This window comes from Equus przewalskii, chromosome 18 (assembly GCF_037783145.1).
Source record: "Equus przewalskii isolate Varuska chromosome 18, EquPr2, whole genome shotgun sequence".
In the NCBI taxonomy this organism is placed as follows: Eukaryota; Metazoa; Chordata; class Mammalia; order Perissodactyla; family Equidae; genus Equus; species Equus przewalskii.
The window spans coordinates 12,345,922-12,369,278 of NC_091848.1; the positions used below are offsets into that span (position 1 = coordinate 12,345,922).

A 23,357-nucleotide genomic window follows, 5' to 3' on the forward strand; every position below is an offset into this window, starting at 1 on the left:
TGCTTTCTGTCGCTGTTCCATATATGTAAATGACAAAGTATCGTGTTTTTATGTGCTTTTAAATTCACATAAATGGCATTATTCAGCAAATATTCTGAAACTTCCCTTTTTTCACTGGACATTATATCTTGAGGTCTATTCATGTGGATAAAGAATTAGTGTGCTCTTTTTTATAAATTCTTTTTTTATGGTGGTAAAATATACATAACAAAGTTTACCACTTTGATCTTTTTTAAGTGTGAATTCAGTGACAGTAAACATATTCATAATGTTATGCAGCCGTCTCCACTACCCATCTCCAGGACTTTTCATCATCCCAAACACACGCTGTCTACCCATCTCCAGGACTTTTTATCATCCCAGACACACGCTGTCTACCCATCTCCAGGACTTTTCATCATCCCAAACACACGCTGTCTACCCATCTCCAGGACTTTTTATCATCCCAGACACACGCTGTCTACCCATCTCCAGGACTTTTCATCATCCCAAACACACGCTGTCTACCCATCTCCAGGACTTTTCATCATCCCAAACACACGCTGTCTACCCATCTCCAGGACTTTTCATCATCCCAAACGAACGCTGTCTACCCCTTTAACAGTAAGTCCTCATCCCCCTTCTTCTGGCCCCTGGTAACCCTTCTTACACTTTCTGTCTCTATGAATTTCTATCCCTGTAAATTTGTCTCTAGGTCACCTTTGCTTTTGAAAGATAATTTTGCTGGATAAATAATTCTGGGTTGATGATTTTTTTCAGCTTTATCTTTGTTCCTCTGGATGGAATGTGTCTCTGGCTGCTTTTAAGATTTTTCTATTTATCACTGGTTTTAAGCAATTTGATAATGATGGGCCTTCGTTTAGTTTTCTTTGTGTTTCTTAACTTGAGATTTGTTGAGCTTCTTGGGTCCATGGGCTTATAGTTTTTATCAAATTTGGAAAATTTTTGTTCTGGGGTACATATAAGTTCCTTGGAAACAGTTGATCCTTCATTGCTTGATTTCTGATATCTTGAACCATTTTTTCATTTATTTTGTCTGTTTTTTTATTGTTTTAATTGGAAGGTTAAATCCGGTTCCTATTACTCCATCTTCTCCAGAAGTGGAAGTTGAGGATGGGCAGCTTGATATTATAACATATGCTTTGGTAAACACTGATTTCTACCTCCCAGAAATAGGAAGCAAGAAGCCAGAAATCCACTAGTGTTGTGGTTGGGCCTAATATTGAAAGGATACCACCTAAACCCCATAGCATTCTTAGAAAACTTTTGCAAATCTTTATTTTAAGCAATGCAGCCCTTTGGAGTAGGGAGTGCAGTGACTTTCACAGGAGGTGTTATAGTGTTCTGAACCTAGTACCTAGAGGCAGGATGGCAGTGGGAAGGTCCTGGTGGGAACAGAGAGTGAGTCTGTAAATCTATGGCCAACTCAAACGTCAGGGAGAGGAGTGTGGGGGAGCTGTCTCAGGGAAACGTTCAAGATTGCCAACTTTGGTGTTAGGCTGTGTTGATTTTTTCAAATGTAGGGCACTGAGTTCAGCCATATGCTGAAATACCAAATATAACTAGTGTTATATATGTGTTTCATGTTCTGCATCTTGCCAGGTTATCTCGTAAATAGTTGGATCTTGCATATTTACACACTTTGAGGTCCAGTGCTCTAATTTGCTTCTTTCTTTTTATAGGTGAAAAGAAAATGTAGATGCATTGAAAAAAGACCAGGCCTGCTGGTTAATGTACACATTTCATTAGCCTGAAGTTCTTTGGATAGATCTCACTCTGGGTGTATGCCTGTTATAGGATGGAATTCGGACTTTAGTAATAAAGTGGGCTTTGAGAAATAGCCCTTCCTCTCATCTTTGTTTCATGATGAGTCTGCATGGAATGTTTTACTTCTGAGTTATGTGTCCTGCTTTATCAGGCATTAAACAGTTGGCCCAAAAAAGGAAATACTTGAGCCAAAGACATTCAGTCCAATAAAAACAAAATAGGTTTGAGTATACGTAATGTCAGTGATTAACTCTTATTTTCACACTTCCTTGTGGTTATTCAAAAGTATCAATTTCTAGGTACATATTGAAAGAAGGTACTTGACTTGGCCTGGGTTTCACCCAACAGCAAGCAGATACTGATCTGACAAAAAGACAATGTCTAGAAAGAGGGAAAAGTTGGTTTTTCAAAATATGGTTATAATGATACCTTTAACATTAGTTAATTCCATTCATGGCTTATTTTATTTTATTTTATTTTTTTGGTGAGGAAGATTGGCCCTGAGCTAACATCTGTTGCCAATTTTCCTCTTTTTGTCTGAGGAAGATTGTCGCTGAGCTAACATCTGTGCCAATCTTCCTCTATTTTTTGTATGTGGGATGCTCCTTAGCATGGCTGATGAGTGGAGGAGGTCCAAGCCAGGATCTGAACCTGCGAACCCCGGCCTGCCAAAGCAGAGTGCATGAACTTAACCACTTTTTGAGGTGGCTGGACGATTTTATGTTCCCACCATCAGTGCACGAGGGTTCCAATTTCTCCACATTCTTGCTAACACTGTTGGTCTCTGTTTTTTTGGGTTTTTTTGTTTGTTTGTTTTTTATAGCCATCCTTAGTGGTATCTCATGAATTTGCATTTTCCTAATGATTAGTGATATCGAACATCCTTTTATGTGCTTGTTTGCCACGTGTATATCTTCTTTGGAGAAATGTCCTGTGCTCATTTTTTTTAATTGGACTTTTTTTGGTCATTGTTGTTGAGCTGTAGGAGTTCTTTATGTATTCTGGATGTTGATTCCTTATCAGATATATGATTTGCAAATATTTTTTCCCACAGCTTGTCTTCACTGTGTTGATGGTGTCCTTTGATGCACAGAAGTTTTTTTGTTTTTTTGTTTTAACAATGAGCAAATATCTTTTTTTTTTCTTTAAGATTTTATTTTTTTTCTTTTTCTCCCCAAAGCCCCCCGGTACGTAGTTGTATATTCTTCGTTGTGGGTCCTTCTAGTTGTGGCATGTGGGACGCTGCCTCAGCGTGGTGTGATGAGCAGTGCCATGTCTGCACCCAGGATACGAGCCAATGAAACACTGGGCCGCTTGCAGCGGAGCGCGTGAACTTAACCACTCGGCCACGGGGCCAACCCCTGCACAGAAGTTTTTAATTTTGATGTAGAACAATTTTTCCTTTTTTTTCCCTCTGCGTTTGTTGTTATATCCAAGAAATCATTGCCAAATCCAATTCATGAAACTTCTCCCCATGTTTTCTTTCAAGAGTTTTCTAGTTTTAGCTCTTAATTTAGGTCTTTGATCCATCTTGAGTTAATTTTTGTTTATAGTATTAGATAAAGGTTCAACTTCATTCTTTTGTGTATGGTTATGTTTGAATATTTTATAATGAATTTTTGTTAGTTATAGGTGTTTAATGGTATTGTGATTATATTAAGGAATTTTTATCTAGAGTTATAGAGATTTGCTCAAAATGATACAGTGGGAGGGGTATGCACGTAAAACAAGATTTTGTCATATGTTTGAAAGTTTTCAAAATAAAAAGTTAAAAAGAAGAGTTAGTAAACCAGGAGAATGGTGTTTTAGAAATCTAGACAGAGAGTTTCGATAAATAGTCGGTGAGCAGCTTTGTGAGATGCTGTGGAGAGGTCGCCTAGAATAAAGACAGAGGAGATGCTGTTGATTTCAGCAGCTTTTTCATGACCTTAGATACAGCAGTTTTAGTAATGTTTGGACTAAAACCAGAGTGCAGAATTTTGAGAAATGCATGGAAGATAGAAACATGGAAAAAGCAAGATGGGATCACTATTAAGAAAAATTATTTCTAATAAATCTAAAAGATTATAAGCCTATGATTAAAAAAATACAAAAGAGACGTATGAAGTCAAAAATGAAAGACCCTGCCCCGTTTTCTCCCCCTTCTCCTCACCCACCTCCTCCGGTTCAGTGTACTGTTTGCTATTGAGACGGTGGCTGTTGAACGAGTGGAATGAAAACCTGTGGGAGAGAGATTTTTGAGAGGGAGACTGGAACATGCCTTTGCCTGAGCAGAGCTAGTGGAAGGAAAATAAAAAAGAAAATGAAACTGAGGAGGAATAATGGAGTGACCCCAGAGAAGATACAAGGAAGGAGGGATTTGGTGGCCAAGTTGGAGAAAGCAGAGGCACTCATTTCTTTGAGACAGCAGGAAAGGAGATGACTTAGTTTTTCTCTCTCAAGTAGTAGACCGCATTCTCTGCTGAGAGTGACTGAGGTTTGGAGGGTTGGTGGCATCTAGTGTGTGGTATCATTTGGTGTAACCACAGGAATGAGCAAAAGAATGGCAGTGTGGAGGACCCAGCTCAGGCCCCAACTATGTTCAAAATGACTTTTTCATTGAGGAATGCTGTCATGCAGGGAGATGTGCCATCTTATCGATTGCCAGGGTGACTCAGTGCTTTGGCTGGTTGACTAAGGGAGGTGTTTTCTTCTTTCCTTCTGTGAGTGTAAGTTTACTAAAACAAGGTGTTTACATTGAAAAGCAGCTCAAATGGGACTGCTCTTCAGTCCAGGGTACTTTGGTAGGTGTGCTTCTTCTCCATGAGCCTTTTTAAGTAGACTCTGAGGTGAAGGAAAAATTTGACACAATGATGACGTCAAGACCTCTAACCTGACCGACCGTGTGGTGGCAGTGGAACCACTTTCACTTCCCCATTTAAAGAAACAGGTAACACAAAGCTTGTCCCTGGCCATTAGTCATGCTCCACTGACAATCTGAAATGTAGTCAGGGTAGGTTCTGTTTGCTATATTTTGAATATATACATTATTGAGAATTAAATGGTTTTATATATATAAAATTTGGTATCTGTGAACCTCGTGATATTTTATAGAAATAGAAATGGAAGTTATATTACTTACTTTAGAGAATAGAATTGTCTAAATAAATATCTAAAGACTTGTCCTTGTCAAATATTTCTCTCTATATATGTTTTTCCTGAAGATTTTATGTAATGGAGATTGTTTACTAATCATCACGTTTGGAGGATTTGAAAGTGAGCTTTACTTTACTTTTTATATTTTTTAGGAGACCCTTGTACAGTGTCATCTCAGTTGGAGTTAGAAGAAGCTTTCAGGCTTTATGAGCTGAACAAGGATTCTGAACTCTTGATTCATGGTAAAGGATAGTCATTTCTTACTCTTCTAGAGCTTTTTTTAAATTTAAATAACCCTATATTCTTGACCTTCTTAAAACATAATCCTGATGTCATTTCTTTGATCTCTGTCCCTTATCTGTATGTAATGTTTTTATTCAGTAGTTTCTCAAATGCTAGAGAAGATAAAACCAATCACCTTCTTATAATCATGGGCAATTTGTTATTCGTGTATGCCTTCTTGGATATTCAACTGTGATCATCTCTCAATGCGTCACAGCAAAGGTTAGGGTAGAATTTGAGAATTGAGAGCCTAGTAGAACCTAAGTCCATCCCCTTGCAATTTTGTAATGTATGCAAATAATGACCTCCGGAGAGATCCTCAGTGTCCTTTCTTTTATTTAAGGGTCAACAGTGAAACTATTTACATAGTTATTACAGACTTTGTGAGAGGTGGGCAGTGGGCTAGAAGAAGAGACCTAAACTCAGCCATCGTGTAACTGATACATTGTCAACCTGGGTTGTAAATCTGGATATTCTGATTCCAAATCTGTGCTCTTTTCATTGTAACATCCTACCCTTCAAATTTTTATGTTGTGTAGAACCCACTTAATATACCGCATTTAATTACAATACATTGGTAATGTTTTATGGAACATTTTTGAGAGCTTTAGGCGACTAGACCTAGGGAACTCTTTAAAACTTGAAGCAAATATAAATCTTCCGTAAGTATAATGAATTATTTCAATACCTTGTTGTTCTTCCCTTGTATTTTTCTTTACAGTGTGTTTTTTAAAAAACAGTAGTTTGACTTTTTTCTACCTTTGGAATTTGACATGGTGACTCCCAAGGGAGCCATAATCTAATTTGTTGAGACCCTAGGAGAACTTTAGAAGTCACCCATTTTTTTGTCATCTCTTTCTAGAATAAAACTGCAATGAATGTTTAAGAAATGATTGACCAATAGTATTAAATGGTCAGTTTGTTTTAAGGTTTATTACTTTTTGTACTATATCACAGATCTGTTTTCAGAAGTTAGCTTATATTTCTACTTTTAAAATACATTAGGAACTATGTTTCCCATACTCTGTGCTCTTTATTAAACCATGTCCTTTTGTACATCACAGAATACAAACACTTGACTAGATGTTCATTAACATACTATTTCTTTATATTCTCTCTCTTTATAAAAATGGTCTGAATTAGCGTGTTTATAAATTTTTAGTTTCTAAGATAAAACTTACATTTTTGATTTGAGTGACGTTTCTGGTGTCAATTTATTCCTAAAGTTAGTATACATATTTTAAAAACGGTAATGGTTTATGTTCGTATTTGTATTTATTTTTGTAATTTAATTTTAATTTTTCATCGTAGCAAACTTACTACAACAGGGATTTAAAGAAATAGTTAATGATTTCTCTAAGGGCAAAAAAAAATCAATTTGTGATGTAACAAGGACTGGAATGAATAATTTGAGCATCTACTGCATTGTTTATGGATGTTCACTTTCATAAAAACTTCTTTCATTACAGCCTTGGTAAAGTGGATCTCTTCAAAGTGTAATACTGATCATATGCTAAGTATTTTGTGTCAAGAGAGGGTCAAGTTGAAATTTGGGTCATTTTATTTGATATTCGAATTTAAAATTCATATGTAATTTGTATGTTTTAAATATTCTGTATTAACGTTAGTCTATTTTCTTTCAGTCTTTCCTTGTGTCCCGGAACGTCCTGGAATGCCCTGTCCAGGAGAAGATAGTGAGTGTCTGTGTACTTCATACCTTTGAATAGAGTTATTTGTGATACAGTGGCACATGTGAAAAGAAATCAGAAATAGAACTCTTAATTCACTTGGTTTCTTTTCTGTTCTTCAGTCTAATTTAGAACATATTAGCAACTGCCTAAACTCTCTAATTTTGCTAGATCAAAATCAGGCAGTTCTTAGTTACAACTTACTGACAAAGTGTTCTTTTGCACATTTGAAAGGAAAATTAAGTTAATTTTAAGTCATGTTTCTTCCTGGTTTTTAATTTTGGAAATTTCAAACCTATGGAGAAGTTGAAACAACATTGAAAACAAAGATACTCATATATCCATTGTCTATATTCACCAATTATTAACATTTTTTGTGTTTGCTTTATCTCTGTATCTTTATGTGTGCACATATGTGCATGCATGTATATATATAGCAAGCACACTTCTTTTATTTTTATTTATTTTTTTGGTATACCCTTTGAGAACTGACAGGACACTTCATCTCTAAATACTTCAGCATGTGTCCTTAGGAATTGTTATGGGATCTTCTTTTGAATGTCTGAGCTAGTGGTTACTGAGAGGAATTGAAAGAGTCAGCTCTTTGGCCTGATATAATTTAAATGTGCAAACTTATGTACGATCGTAAGTTATTGCTTTTGGTATATAGTATAATTTATTAGTTGTAGATAGGCAACTCATTTTCATTTGTGGTTTCTGCACGTATACATGACTTTAGAAGGAAGAGTGGTAAATGTTTTGTTTTTAATTAAGTGAAATAGTTCTAAACTTTTAATTCTAAGACCCTTCATGCAACTTGGTGAAAAAGAAAAATTAATGACGGGTGTTTGTATATAGAGTTGAGTGGGGACTATGTACTATAAAGGAAGATGGGGAAAGATAGGGAATATGTAGACCCCGGAAGCAATAGTGAAAAATTTAGGTTAGGATTTGACTAGGAGTATTTCACTGGAGTTCCAGTGGCAGATGGATAAGCAGTGCACGCTGCCTTCACAGAGCTGCTGGAGAAGCAGCTGTCCTCTCTGTCCAGGCGAGAGTTCTCAAAGACTTGCCATTGTTGCGGATCTCTTATGGGTCTGTGGCACACTTCCTAGATAACATATTTCCTAACTTTTCACTCTATTTCATACTCACTCTCCTTCTTTAAAATTTGCTGGTGAGGATTTTGACACCACTCCTCTCCTAGTATGATAAATATTACTAAACTAGAGCATAGAGGAAAACTGGTAACCATTACTGGGGTCTCTTGGCTCTTTGAATTCCTAGGAAACATTAACATGTTTAAGTTTAAGATATATCAAGTTGTAGTTCATGAAAGCTTCTGAAATAGATTTTTCTTTTAGGTTAAGATATTAAGAGAAACTTTCTGCTTTGGTACTCCTAACAGAACAAATAATTAAAAATAAAAGCATCTATATTTAAGATTCTTTCTGTATTATGCTAATTCAGAACATTTTAACTGGTCTTTTCTATCGTAATTTAAAATAGTAAACCTAGTGCTACATTTGCTTTAAAATATGACTTTAGAAACCGAATGGAATCTTTGCACAGTTTTAAGTATTACTGTGGAATATTGCTATTAATGACTAATAGACTATATAGTAGTGATTGACTTAACCAAAATTGCGCAGGTGCACTAGATTAGATCTTCTGGAACCTCTTAGTTTGTTTAGGAAAAGTATTAATATATAAACTATTGGATAAAAGATTGTTGAGGAAGAAGAGAATATTCTCACAGTTACAAAATGTCCATTATAGAGTACTTAACAAAAAGTAAAATGTACCTTTACAGTAAAGAGAACTAGCAATCACTACCTTTAACAGAGTGATTGAACACCAGTACTGAGAGTCAGCAGTCTGACATTTGTGCATCTCTTAATGTGATGCAATCATAAATACTCATCACCTATGTGTCATGTTCACCAAAGTATTTAATACTGAGTCTAATGAGAAAAGAGACAAATCCAGAATGTAGCATGTAATATAAGACAACTGCCTAGAGTCTTTTAAAAAAAAAATCAACATCATGAAAAACAACAGCAAATAAGGCAGAGTGAATGCTTTAGTATATATGAAAGAGACAAAAAAGGTATAGCAACCAAGTGGGTGCCTGAATCTTGACTGAATCCTGGAGAGAAAGAGAAAGCTATGAAAGACACTTTGGGTGCAACTAGGGAAATTTGCATATGAATTGTAGATGAGGTGATACTGAATTAATGTTAATTTTCTAAGACATGGTGATGGTATTGTGGTTAAGTGGAATTAGGGGGAATGTCCTTAATCTCAGGCAATGAATACTTAGTTATTTAAGACTGAAGTGTTATGATGTCTGCAACTTACTGTTAAATGATTCAGAAAAAAAGTGTTACATAGAGAGGAAAGCAAATGTGGCAAAATGTTAGTAATTGGTAAATCTAGGCGAAGGATGCAGGTGTTTATTGTTCTATTCTTTCAATTTTTCTGTGAGCTTAAAAAATTTTCAAAATTAAAAGTTGGGGGAAAATTAAAAAATGGAAAAGCAATGATAGTTATTCAAACATTTATACTCCATGGGCTTTATTTTCATTTCATATTTTTTTCTTGCAATGAATATCATGAAAAAATCACAGACAATTATAGAATTACTTTTATTTGCACTTGCTCTTTTCTTTTCTTTTTTAACTTTTAATCTCTCTCCAGAATCCATCTACCGCAGAGGTGCACGCCGCTGGAGAAAGCTTTATTGTGCAAATGGCCACACTTTTCAAGCCAAGCGTTTCAACAGGGTAAACCTTAGTTTTTCGATCGCTGATCATTTGAGACATTAGTTTTTTCCTCTCTGCTATGAAAGATAGTCTTGTTATTCCCTTTTAAGGGAGTAAGCAGAGTGACCTAACATTCCTGGTTTCCCTGGGCGGTACACCTGTTATCCTGAGGTAATTTTTAATAAGCATCTCCTCTCATGCTTAAAAATGTTCTAGATGGGGCCAGTCCAGTGGCATAGTGGTTAAGTTTGTGTGCTTCGCTTCATCGGCCTGGGGTTTGCAGGTTCAGATCCTGGGCGCAGATCTGCACACCGCTCATCAAGCCACCCCGTGGAGGCGTACCACATACAAAATAGAAGAAGATTGGCATAGATGCTAGCTCAGCAACAATCTTCCTCAAGCAGAAAGAGGAAGATTGGCAATGAATGTTAGCTCAGGGCCCAACTTCCTCACCAAAAAAAATAAATTAAAAAAATAAATTAAAATGTTCCAGATTGGATGATTAATTGTCTGATTACCCTACCATAAGAAAGTTGGATTTTTTAATGCAATTCAAGACAGCCAGAAAATAAGTTTATTTTGCAAACCATTTTATGTTGTAATTTTAATTTTCACTGATTAGAAAATAATAATTGCAAACACTGATCTAGCTTTTACTATGTCTTGGCCACTTTTCCAAATGCTTAACATATATTGACTCATTTAATCCTTACAGCACCCTTGTGAGATAGGTGCTATGTATTTCCATTTTATAGTTGAAGCAACTGAGGTTCGGGGCTGTTAAATAACTCACCCAAGTGACACAGCTAGTAAGTGGCAGAGCCGAAGTTTGAAAGCAGTCTGTCTCCAGAAGTCCATGTTTTTAACTACTGATAACTACAAATTTATAGGCTCCATTTCCATTCTAAAACCAATGCCGTGTTCTGAATTCATTAATGTAAGGAGCCACCACCTGAGGTTCCCAAACTCGTTCCCAGCAGCACTGATATTTGAAAAGCTTTGAAATGAAAAGTCACTTTAGGTATTGCTCTTTGGGTTGACCTCTGAACTGTCTGCAAGGTTTATGTTTGTTGGGAGTCCTTGCACAGCTTTTTCGGCCATATGTTTTTCAAGCTTAATTCACTTTTCCTTTTTTTATTACTCTGAACTTAATTATGTGAAGACTGAAAATTCTTGGACTTCTAACAGAAAACAGCATGGTTGCAGATTTCACCCTCTTTGAAACAAGCTGTCTTTTTCTGTTTATTTTTCCCATTGTAGCTTTTGGAAAAATTGTGTATGCTGAAAGGAATTGAGTTAGAGAAGAAAGCCACTTATTTTGACTGTTAATGAGCAAACTGTTGGGAAATGATTCTGACCATTTTTTGTTGGTAAAATCCTGTTGCACTCCCCTTTCCAGCGTGCCCACTGTGCCATCTGCACTGACCGAATATGGGGACTCGGACGCCAGGGGTATAAGTGCATCAACTGCAAACTCCTGGTTCATAAGAAGTGCCACAAACTCGTCACAATTGAATGCGGGCGGCATTCTTTGCCACCGGTAAGACACAGCTGTCTGTTTTTTTAATAGAGCATTTGTGGTAACTCTGCTAGAACAGAGGGCTGAAATGGGGAGGTCTTAGGGAATCACAGCTCAGTGTTGTTGCAGGATGGGTGGAACACTTTACAGTCCAGTTGACATATTCTGAATTTTGGAATTGTTATTCCAAATTTGTTTGTAGAATATAGTTAACTTCTTTGTTTAACTTGCTATGAAATCTTCTGGTCTAGATTAGGAAGATGTAGGGAGACCCACTTAGGAGATATTTTTCTCTTCTTTAAGCTAAATCCATTAGTTTATAGCTCCCTTTATTCTAGCATCTGCACGAAGCAGAGATCAGGTAAGACGAGTCAGAGGCTTCATGTTTGCCATTTAAAGTGTGAGATTACTGGGGAATTTTTGCATTTAAAATTTTTGCTTTTTGCTTTCTAAGTATATAGTTAAAACGTGTTCGTTATGGAAAATACAAATGAATAAAGAAAAATTAAGTAAAAATCTCCCATGAAATCTGCTGTCTAAAGGTGATTGTCATTTGATGTATATCCTTCCCAAACTTTTTCTGTGCAAATTTGTGTGCCTAAACTTTTAAAATTTTAAACATAAATAGAAAAATTTTAAACATATATAAGAGTAGATGGAACAGTATATTGAACTTATGTATTACCAGTCCCCCAGCTCCAGCAGTTATCAACGCATGACCAATCTTGTTTCATCATTACTCCATCGATAACCTGCCCTCACCCTGTATTATTTTGAAATAAATCCCAGATGTATTTCTCTAAGTACCTCTAAAAGATAAGGACTCTTTAAAAATCGACTAAAAAACAAATTCCTTATATCAAATATTCATCCAGGCAATGTTCAAAATTTCAGTTGTCTCATAAATATTGTAATTTTGTTTTTGCAGTTTTTATTATGAATCAGAATCCAAATGAAGTCCATATTTGGGATTGATTTGTCTTAGATATTTTTTAATTTACTTATTCCTCCATCTCTCTCTCATTTTTTTCCTTAAAATTTAGTTGTAGAAGAAACTGTTGTCATTTAAAGTTGCAGAATTTTTCTCTTTGTTTCTCCATGGTTATGTTTAAAATGTTCCCTTTGTCCTCTTTATTTTCTGTATATTATCTTTGGATCTGGAGATTTGATTAGATTCTGGTGTTGGTTTTCATGTAGGTTGTTTTTGAGACTACTTCATAGGAGATGGAGTATTTGTCTATCAGGAGACACATAAATGTTTGGTTGTGTCTTGTTCTTTTACGTATTTTTAACAAAAGAGAGATCATATGTGTACTGTTTTATAACCCATTTTTCTCACTAAATGATATATTTTGGTGATCTTTCTGTATCTATTGCCTCATCATCTTTAGCATAATATTTTGTTATATGTCTTTACATGTATAATAATGATTTACTTAACCTATTTTTTAACCTGTTTTTTAATTTAATTTTAAATTAATAATAATTTATTTAACCCATGATTGAACATTTGAGTTGTTTTCTAAATTTTCCTATAAAGAAAACCATGATGAACTTCCTGGTAAATGGATCTATAAGTAAAATTACTGGGTTAAAGTATAAGCATTTTTAAAAAGATTTGGATGAATTTTTCTAAATTGTCTTCTAGAGTGATTATACCATGTTTCTTCATAGTACTTTTTTTGGACATTGTGAAAGTAGGTTATTATTGGTGGCTCTTTGGTATTAGAATTATTTAGCTAGGTCATATAAGCTTAGGAATGGGTTTATAGTTAGGGAAGTGAAGATCCAACCTTAAGGAAAAAATAGAAGGCCACAAATTGTGAAGATAGTTTATCCAGGTTACTGTTTGTATTCTTGAGTACTCTTTATGGAAAGGTGATGGAATGACTTATGGAGATTCTTAAATGTAGAAGGAGAGAGGGACAGGGTTAGTGATTATATTGATATTTTAGGATGGGTGCTAAATGCATTGAAAAATCCATGAGCCTATCTTTAAGGTAGTCTTAAAATTATAACTGTATAGGTAATGCTCCTTTTCAAGTTTACCCTTTCTTGCTGTTATTCATTAAAGCTGGGTCCAAGATTAATGAATTGGTAGCATTTTAGTTTGAATTAGCATTGTGCCTGAGGTTATTGGCAGTCACTGGGTTAAGTCAGTTTCTAGGAGATATTTCTTTTCCTCTTTTGGGTCCCTGACGCCTTTGAGAATCTTCAGAAAAATTGGAAACCCACAAAATTTTACATGTAATTTCAAGAGGTTTATAGACATCTTAAAATCTATCTCTGGTCCTCAGCTAAAGAACTCATATACTAGAAACTCCTTTTGCCAGAGACTTATAGTGAATTTATGGAGCACAAAGGAAGAGTAGGTACTATAGGAGAGAAACAGATCAAAGTATATAGGATTTTAATTTGACTTCTAATTGATGGTCTGAAATTAGTTTTGTGTTTCTTCTGTTATCTGTGAAATGCGACTACCATTTCCTCATTCGCGGGAATAGAGTACGGGTTCATATAGTAAAATTAAAAGTAAATTGAATATAATATAATTCTCACTCATTAAGTTATATTCTTTCAAATTTAAGTTTTAATATGCTGTCTCATCAAAATCATGTTATCTCTGGATTTATAGAGGTATTGTGATTTAAAAAGCATCCACTAAGTTACCCTATCTTTGAAATGTTTGTAGGAGCCTATGATGCCCATGGATCAGTCTTCTATGCATTCAGACCATGCACAGACAGGTAAGAATGACGCTGGCACAAACCACTGTTCATTAACGAAGTATTATTTAAGGACTTCTTTAGGTGACTCTTTCACCCAAGTTTAAAAACGTTCATGTTCTTCCTAAATAAAAGTTAGGTAATCGTATTTTGTGATGGTAATATCTGTCATAACATTTAACATATGCATTTGGCGTTTTAAAAAGATAGCTATGTAAACCATAACAAATGACTGTTTTCTCTAATTCAGATACGTTTCTTTTGAGACCCCTTTAAATTCAGCAAACTTAGTTGTTTAAAATAATGAAAAGATATACTCGTTTTATAGGCCATGTTGACTATGTTCAAGTGACATATTAAAAGCTTTGTTATCAGAAGTAGGGGCTGGCCCCATGACCTGGTAGTTAAGTTTGACACGCTCCACTTTGGCCCAGGTTCGCGTGTTCAGATCCTAGGCACAGACCTACACCACTTGTCAGCCATGCTGTGGCAGCAACCCACATACAAAGTAGAGGAAGATTGGCACAGATGTTAGCTCAGGGCAAATCTTCCTCAACAACAAAAAAAGCTTTATTATTAGAAGTAGATTTTATGTAAAAGATACAGAGGTGCAGTATGAAAAATTCAAACAAGATCATGTGAGTTCAAATGTCACATAAATACAAAACCCTAAATATGTATCTGGGAAATTTGGAGAGCAGTTAAGTGGGACAGAGCAGCCTGATCTGGGATGAATCCAGGAAGGGGAGGCAAGGGAGTTTGTCTGGAAGGACAGAATGCAGTCCCTTGTTCATGGAAGAAGCTGGTTGTATGAAATGTAGGCTTTTTTTCGTCCAAAGTAGCTTCAAAGAATAGAAGCCCAGAGTCCAATCTTGGTCAGTTTCTTACCGGACCTGTGTGGTATGGTAGTCAGGAACGTTTTCAGTATAAAGGAAGTAAGGACTGAAAATCAGAGACACTCTATGCCTCAGTCATACTAAAATAATTAGAGTTTATAGAGTCACCCTTACAGAAGGAATTGATTAATTTGTAAAGAGGAGAAATATTTTTAAAATACCAGAAATATTTGTTAAACTCAGTACTTGGCTAGTGATTGGTTCTCCCTCTCTTTACCCTCATTAAAGATGAAGATTTAACTCATGTCTGTGCACAGTTTATTAGTAGGACAGATATTCACTTTTAAATGATGAAAACTTATTCAGAAATAAAAACTTAAAAAAATCAAGTCAAAAGAAAATTTTAAGTCAAATTCAGTTGATGAATGCTATATTTTTCTCCCTTTTTTAATGTTTACGATTGGGTTTTTAGTAATTCCGTATAATCCTTCAAGTCATGAGAGTTTGGACCAAGTTGGTGAAGAAAAGGAGGTAAGATAATTAGTCTTATTTTAGTCTGATACATTATGTTATCAGCTTTTTAGTAAGACTTGACAGTTTAAAAATATGATAAATTGACTTGCTTGGTTAGATCATAATGGCAAAATGCAGGAATGATTTTTAATGTTTCTTGAGTTTTATTCTGATTTAATTAAATTACTAAATTCATTTAAGAAATAGTCTGGTGGGATAATTTATTTTCATTTTAAGATATCATAATTTAAAAAATATAATGTATTTAAGAATGGTGTTTAGAATACTTGATAGTATTGTTTAAAATACATTATAAATCTTTCCATTTTATAGGCTAATTGTTTATTTAAAGTATAAATGATTAAGCATCTTAACCACCATTATTTTTTTCTGACAATTAAACATTTTATCAGTTTTTAAAATAAAATAATTTTTAACTAAAAATATCTAAGTAAAATGATAACCAATTCTTTGTTAAAAGCTTGTAGTGAAAAAAATTTTTGCCTCATACCTTCCACTCCCACTTTGACTTCAGAGAGGCAGCCTTTTTCAGTCATTTCTGTTTGTGTCCATAATGTTTATACCTCTGTTTTTCAATTTTTCGACTTTATATATTTCTGGCCCTGAAGGCTTAGTTCACATTACCTCTCCCTTTTCCCTTCTCTTTCCAATGTTTGATAAGTATATTATTTTTTACTCTTGGTTACCTTTAAAATAAAAAAACAATTTTTAGTTATGGAAAATTTCAAACATAAATAAAAATAACAGAATAGTATAACAAAGCCCCTGTACCCATTACCCAGCTAGAACAGTTAGCAATACACGGCCAGTGTTGTTTGTCTACCCACTTCTCTCTCGTATCATTTGAAGCACATCTGTTGGTTGCCTATTTAATCTTACATCTTAGTTTCTTGTTCTCTTTTGGTCTATACCTTGACTTTCCTCTAGTCATCCCTTTTCTTTCTTCCAACTTTACTCTTTTACCTACATGTTTATTTTTATGTTGCCAAGGTTGTTAACATTTATAATCTGTCCTGCAACTGTAACCACATCTTCCATATTTTGTTCATAGGTTGAATGAGTCATTCAAAGGAGGAAATTTCTAACAAGGAATGAATCCTCTGTTCTTCTGACACCATGAGTTGCTAATGTTTTCTTCTATTTGGTCTTTAATACTCTTTCATAGCTTTTGGGGGTTTTTTGCAGTTTCTCGTTGGTTGTATTATTTATTGCTTTGGTTGTTTACCAAAGATTCATTTGCTTTTATCTTCAAGATTTTTTATACACTTTAAAGTTGAAGAATAACATACAGTGAAGTACACAGCTGACGAGTATATAGCTAGATGAGTGGACACTATTGACCACCCAGATCAAGAAGTAGGGTCTACTAGCATCCCAGAATCCCATCTGTGCCTTTTCCCAGTCACTAACACTCCCTCCTCCCTTCAGGTAACTGCTGTCTTAACACCACAGATTAGTTTTGCTTTTTCCTTCAAACTTTATGCAGATAGATTCGTACAGTATGCTTTTTGTGCTGGCTTCCTTTGCTCAATGTTGCGTTTGTGAGGTTCAGCCATGTTTGATATCAGTATTTCGTTTATTTTCACTGTTGATTCAGTTTATTCTACTTTTGATTTTTCACCCTAGATTGGGATTGTTATGATACATTGCTATGAACATTCTTGTAAATGTAGTTTGGCGCACGTATGTAAGCATTTTTGTTAGGTGTATGACTAGGAGTGGAATTCCTGAATTGTGTACATTGAACTTTAGTTGATAATACCAAACAGTTTTCCAAAGTGCTTATATCAGTTTAGACAACATCTGAGAGTTTGATTTGCTCCACATCCTTGTCAACACTTTGTATAGTCTTTCTTTTTAATTTTACCCAATCTGTTGAATGTGGAGTAGTAGTTTATTATAGTTTTTATGTGCATTTCCTTGCCTCACACCTTTTCAAATATTTATTGGCCATTTGAATATCATTTTTAGTTAAGTGCCTATTTATGTCTCTTTAAAAGAAAATGAGTAGTCTGCCTTTGTTCTACTGATTCGTAGAAGTTTTTTGTGTATTCTTGACATTAGCCTATCAGTTATATATTGCAAATGTATTCTCCCAGCCTATGACTTGTATTTTCACTCTGTTAATGATGCCTTTTGATGAACAGATATCCTTGACTTTTAATGTAGTGAAATACATCCGTCTTTCCTTTTTGGGTACTGCTTTTGGGGCCCCTTTAAGAAAACTATGTCTTCCCCAAGGTTATTGAGAATATTGAAAGGACTATACTTTCCCCCATTACTCTGCAGAGCTGTCTTTTTTCTCCCTCCCCAAAGTCCCGGTACATAGTTGTATATTCTAGTTGTAAGTCCTTCTAGTTCTTCTATGTGAGCTGCTGCCACAGCATGGCTACTGTGATTCTGCACCTGGGAACTGAACCCGGGCCCCAAGTGAAGCGTGTGAAACTTTAACCACTAGGCCATCAGGGCTGGCTCTGCAGAGCTATCTTTTCATCAATTATATGCCCATTACATGGTATATTTCTGGTTTCTCTTTTATTTTCCGTCATTTTATCTATCTTGTGCTGATATCATGCTGTTATGATTACTATAGCTTTGTAATGTTTTTATATCTAGTAAAATTCTTCTACTTTGTTGTTCTGGGGATTATCTTAGCTACTCTTACTAGCTTTTTGAATTTTCATATAAATTTTAGAATTGGCTTGCCAGTTTCCACAGAATCAAACGAATAAACCAAACCCGTCAATCAATTTCAGGAAAAGTGACATCTTTACAATATCAAGTCTTCAATCTATGAACACGGTATATTCTTCCATTTACTTAGGTCTTTTTATTTTATTTATTTATTTATTTTTTTGAGAAAGATTAGTCCTGAGCTAACTACTGCCAGTCCTCCTCTTTTTTTTTTTGCTGAGGAAGCCTGGCCCTGAGCTAACATCCATGCCCATCTTCCTCTACTTTATACGTGGGATGCCTACCACAGCATGGTGTGCCAAGCAGTGCCATGTCTGCACCTGGGATTCGAACTGGCAAACCCTGGGCCACCGAGAAGCGGAATGTGTGCACTTAACTGCTGCACAACCGGGCCAACCCCTAGATCTTTTTAAATTTCTGTCAGTGTTTTGTAGTTTTCAGAGTTCTTGCACTATAGGTATTTGATGTAAATTTTTAAATTAAAATAAATTTAATACTATTATATAGAAATAAGTTTTTTTCTAAATTGTCTTGGATCCTGAGACTTTGCTAATTGATTTATTTATTCTAATAGCTTATCTACAGGTATTTTTAGGTTTTCTACGTATATGATAATCTTATCTATGAATAACAGGTTCATTTCTTCCTTTTCAAATCTTACAGATTAGTTTTCTTGGTATTTTATTTATTTATATTTTTAATTGCAGTAACATTGGTTTATAACATTATATAGCTTTGGGATGTACATTGTAATGTATTTCAGATTCTGTGTAGATTACTTCATGTTCACCACCAAAAACTAATTATAGTCCATTCCCTCACATGTGAGGTTAATCACCCCTTTTGCCCTCCCCCCTGCCCCTTCCCCTATGGTAACCACCAATCCAATCTTCATTGCTATGTGTTTGTTTGTCGTTGTTTTTAGCTTCTACTTATGAGTGAGATCATATGGTATTTGACTTTCTCCCTCTGACTGACTTCCCTCAGCATAATACCCTCAAGGTCCATCCATGTTGTCACAAATGGCCAGATTTCATCATTTCTTATGGCTGAATAGTAGTCCATCGTGTATAAATACCACATCTTTTTTATCCATTCCTCCCTTGATGGGCACCTAGGTTGCTTCCAAGTCTTGGCTATTGTGTATAAAGCTGCAGTGAACATAGAGGTGCAAGAATCTTTATGCTTTTGCATTTTCAAGATCTTTGGGTAAATACCCAGCAGTGGGATAGCTGGATCATATGGTAGATCTATTCTTAATTTTCTGAGGATACTCCATACTGCTTTCCATAGTGACTGCACCAGTTTGCACTCCCACCAGCAGTGTACAAGGGTTCCCTTCTCTCCACATCCTCTCCAACATTTGTTGTTTCCTGTCTTGTTAATTATAGCCATTCTGACCGGAGTGAGGTGATACCTCATTTGTAGTTTTGATTTGCATTTCCTGATAGCTAACGATGTTGAGCATCTTTTTATATGCCTGTTGACCATCTGTATATCTTCTTTAGAGAAATCTCTGTTCAGATCCTTTGCCCATTTTTTAATTGGGTTGTTGGTTTTTTTGTTGTTGAGCTGTATGAGTTCTTTGTATATTTTGGATATTAACCCCTGATCTGATATATGGTTTGCAAATATCTTCTCCCAATTGTTAGGTTGTCTTTTCATTTTGTTGATGGTTTCCTTTGCTGTGCAGAAGGTTTTTAGTTTGATGTAGTCCCATGTGTTCATTTTTTCTTTTGTTTCCCTTGACCGGTCAGACATGGTACCTGAAAATATGCTGCTAAGACTGATGTTAAAGAGCACACTGTCTGTGTTTTCTTCTAGAAGTTTCATGGTTTCATGTCTTACATTCAAGTCTTTAATCATTTTGAGTTGATTTTTGTGCATGGTGTAAGGTAATGGTCTACTTTCATTCTTTTGCATGTGGCTGTCCAGTTTTCCCAACACCATTTATTGAAGAGACTCTCCTTTCTCCATCGTATGCTCTTGGCTCCCTTGTTGAATATTAGCTGTCCATAAATGTGTGGGTTTAATTCTGGGCCCTTGATTCTGTTCCACTGATCTGTGTGTCTGTTTTTCTGCCAGTACCATGCTGTTTTGGTTACTATGGCTTTGTAGTATATTTTGAAGTCAGGGAGTGTGATACCTCCAGCTTTGTTCTTTTTTCTCAGGAATCCTTTGGCTATTTGGAGTCTTTTGTTGTTCCATATAAATTTCAGGATTCTTTGTTCTATTTCTGTGAAAAATATTGTTGGAACTTTGATAGGGATTGTGTTGAATCTATAGATTTCTTTAGGAAGTATGGACATTTTAACGATGTTAATTCTTCCAATCCAAGTGCGTGGAATATCTTTCCATTTCTTTGTGTCTTCTATTTCTTTCAACAATGTTTTATAGTTTTTGGTGTACAGATCTTTCACCTCTTTGGTTAAGTTTATTCCTAGGTATTTTATTCTTTTTGTTGCAATTGTAAATGGGATCGTATTCTTAATTTCTCTTTCTGCTACTTTGTCGTTAGTGTGTAGAAATGCAACCGATTTTTGTATGTTGCTTTTGTATCCCGCGACTTGACTGTATTCCTTTATTGTTTCTAAAAGTTTTTTAGTGGATTCTTTAGGGTTTTCTAGATATGAAATCATGTCATCTGCATAGAGTGATAGTTTCACTTCTTCTTTTCCAGTGTGGATCCCTTTTATTTCTTTTTCTTGCCTGATTGCTCTGGCTAGGACTTCCAATACTATGTTAAATAAGAGTGGTGACAGTGGGCATCCTTGTCTGGTTCCTGTTCTTAGAGGGATAGCTTTCAGTTTTTTTCCGTTGAGAATGATATGTGCTGTGGGTTTGTCATATATGGCCTTTATTATGTTGAGGTATTTTCCTTTTATACCCATTTTGTTTTTGAGTTTTTATCATAAATGGATGCTGTATCTTGTCAGATGCTTTCTCTACATCTATTGAGAGGATCATGTGATTTTTATTCTTCATTTTGTTAATGTGGTGTATCACGTTGATAGATTTGCAGATATTGAACCATCCTTGCATCCCTGGAATGAAACCCACTTGATCTTGATCATGATGTATGATTTTTTTTTTTATTAAGATTATGATAGTTAACAACCTTGTGAAATTACAGTTGTATATTATTATTAGTCATGTTGTAGGTACACCACTTCACCCTTAGTGCCCTCCCCCCACCCCCCTTTTCCCCTGGTAACCACCGATCAGTTTTCTTTGTCTATATGTTAACTACCACCTAGGAGTGGAGTCAAACAGAGTTCATCTTTCTCTGTCTGGCTTATTTCACTCAACATAATACCGTCAGGGTCTATCCATGTTGTTGTGAATGGGACGACTTTGTCCTTTTTTTGTGGCTGAGTAGTATTCCATTGTATATATATACCATATGTTCTTTATCCAATCATCAGTTGCTGGGCACTTAGGTTGGTTCCATGACTTGGCTATTGTGAATAATGCTGCGATGAACATAGGGGTGCATGGGACTTTTGGAATTCCTGATTTCAGGTTCTTAGGATAGATACCTGGTAGTGGGATGGCTGGGTCATAAGGTATTTCTATTTTTAACTTTTTGAGAAATCTCCATACTGTTTTCCATAATGGCTGCACCAGTTTGCATTCCCACCAACAGTGTATGAGGGTTCCTTTTTCTCCACAGCCTCTCCAACATTTGTCACTCTGGGTGTTGGATATTTTTGCCATTCTAACAGGTGTAAGGTGATATATTAGTGTAGTTTTGATTTGCATTTCCCTGATGATTAGTGATGATGAGCATCTTTTCATGTGTCTATTGGCCATCCGTATATCTTTGGAGAAATGTCTGTTCATGTCCCCTGCCCATTTTTTGATTGGGTTATTTCATTTTTTGTTGTTGAGCTGTGTGAGTTCTTTATATATTATGGAGATTAACCCTTTGTCAGATAAATACCTTGTAAATATTTTTTCCCAATTAGTGGGCTGTGTTTTTGTTTCAATCTTGTTTTCCCTTGCCTTGAAGAATTTCTTTAGTCTGATGAAGTCCCGTTTGTTTATTCTTTCTGTTGTTTCCCTTGTCTGAGGGGTTATGGTGTCTGAAAAGATTCTTTTGAAACTGATGTCAAAGAGTGTACTGCCTATGTTCTCTTCTAGAAGACTTATTGTTTCAGGCCTAATCTTTAGGTCTTTGATCCATTTTGAGTTTATTTTAGTGAATGGTGGAAAAGAATAGTCAATTTTCACTTTTTTACATGTGCTGTCCAGTTTTCCCAGCACCATTTGTTGAAGAGACTTTCTTTTCTCCATTGTAGCCCTCAGCTCCTTTGTCAAAGATTAGCTGTCCATAGATGTGTGGTTTTATTTCTGGGCTTTCAATTCTGTTCCATTGATCTGTGCACCTGTTTCTGTCCCAGTACCATGCTGTTTTGATTACTGTAGCTTTGTAGTATGCTTTGAAGTCAGCGATTGTGATGCCTCCAGCTTTGTTCTTCTTTCTCAGGATTGCTTTAGCAATTCAGAGTCTTTTGTTGCCCCATATGAATTTTAGGATTCTTTGTTCAATTTCTGTAAAGAATGTCACTGGGATTCTGATTGGGATGGCGTTGAATCTGTGGATTGCTTTAGGTAGAACGGATATTTTAACTACGTTTATTCTTCCAATCCATGTGCATGGAATGTCTTTCCATCTCTTTATGTCGTCATTGATTTCTTTCAAGAAAGTCTTGTAGTTTTCGTTGTATAGATCTTTCACTTCCTTGGTTAAATTTATCCCAAGGTATTTTATTCTTTTTGTTGCGATCGTGAATGGGATTGAGTTCTTGAGATCTTTCTCTGTTAGTTCATTGTTAGCATATAGAAATGCTACTGATTTATGTATGTTGATTTTATACCCTACAACTTTGCTGTAGCTGTTGATTGTTTCTAATAGTTTTCCTATGGATTCTTTGGGGTTTTCTATGTATAAGGTCATGTTGTCAGGAAACAGCGAGAGTTTTACTTCTTCGTTGCCTATTTGGATTCCTTTTATTTCTTTTTCCTGCCGAATTGCTCTGGCAAGTGATTTTATTGTCTGTTTTTTTTGTTGTTGTTTTGTTTTTTTGATAATTTTTTTAATCTCTATTTGTGGTCATTGCTTTCCCACTGAAATAAGTCCCTTCAGCATTTCTTGAAGAACTGGTTTCTTGGTGATAAACTCCTTTAATTTTTGCTTGTCTGGGAAGCTCTTTATCTCTCCTTCCATTCTGAATGACAACCTTGATGGATAGAGTACACTTGGCTGTAGGTTTTTTCCTTTTAGCACTTTAAATATGTCATGCCATTCTCTTCTCACCTGTAGGGTCTCAGCTGAGGAGTCTGCTGATATCCTAATGGGCTTCCCTTTGTATGTCACTTGTTGCCGTTGTCTTGCTGCTTTTAGGACT

The 23,357-nt window shown here is 35.5% G+C and overlaps 1 protein-coding gene across 1 annotated transcript in view; it reads left to right on the top strand.

Moving 5' to 3' along the window:
* PRKCI (protein kinase C iota) overlaps window positions 1–23,357 on the top strand; it is a 74,436-nt gene that overhangs the window by 25,738 nt on the left and 25,341 nt on the right. Inside the window, exons 3-8 of the mRNA XM_070583090.1 lie at window positions 5,055–5,144; window positions 6,828–6,878; window positions 9,573–9,658; window positions 11,037–11,177; window positions 13,849–13,903; window positions 15,191–15,249. Of these exons, the coding sequence (XP_070439191.1) occupies window positions 5,055–5,144; window positions 6,828–6,878; window positions 9,573–9,658; window positions 11,037–11,177; window positions 13,849–13,903; window positions 15,191–15,249 (482 nt within the window). The remainder of the gene's footprint in view (window positions 1–5,054; window positions 5,145–6,827; window positions 6,879–9,572; window positions 9,659–11,036; window positions 11,178–13,848; window positions 13,904–15,190; window positions 15,250–23,357) is intronic.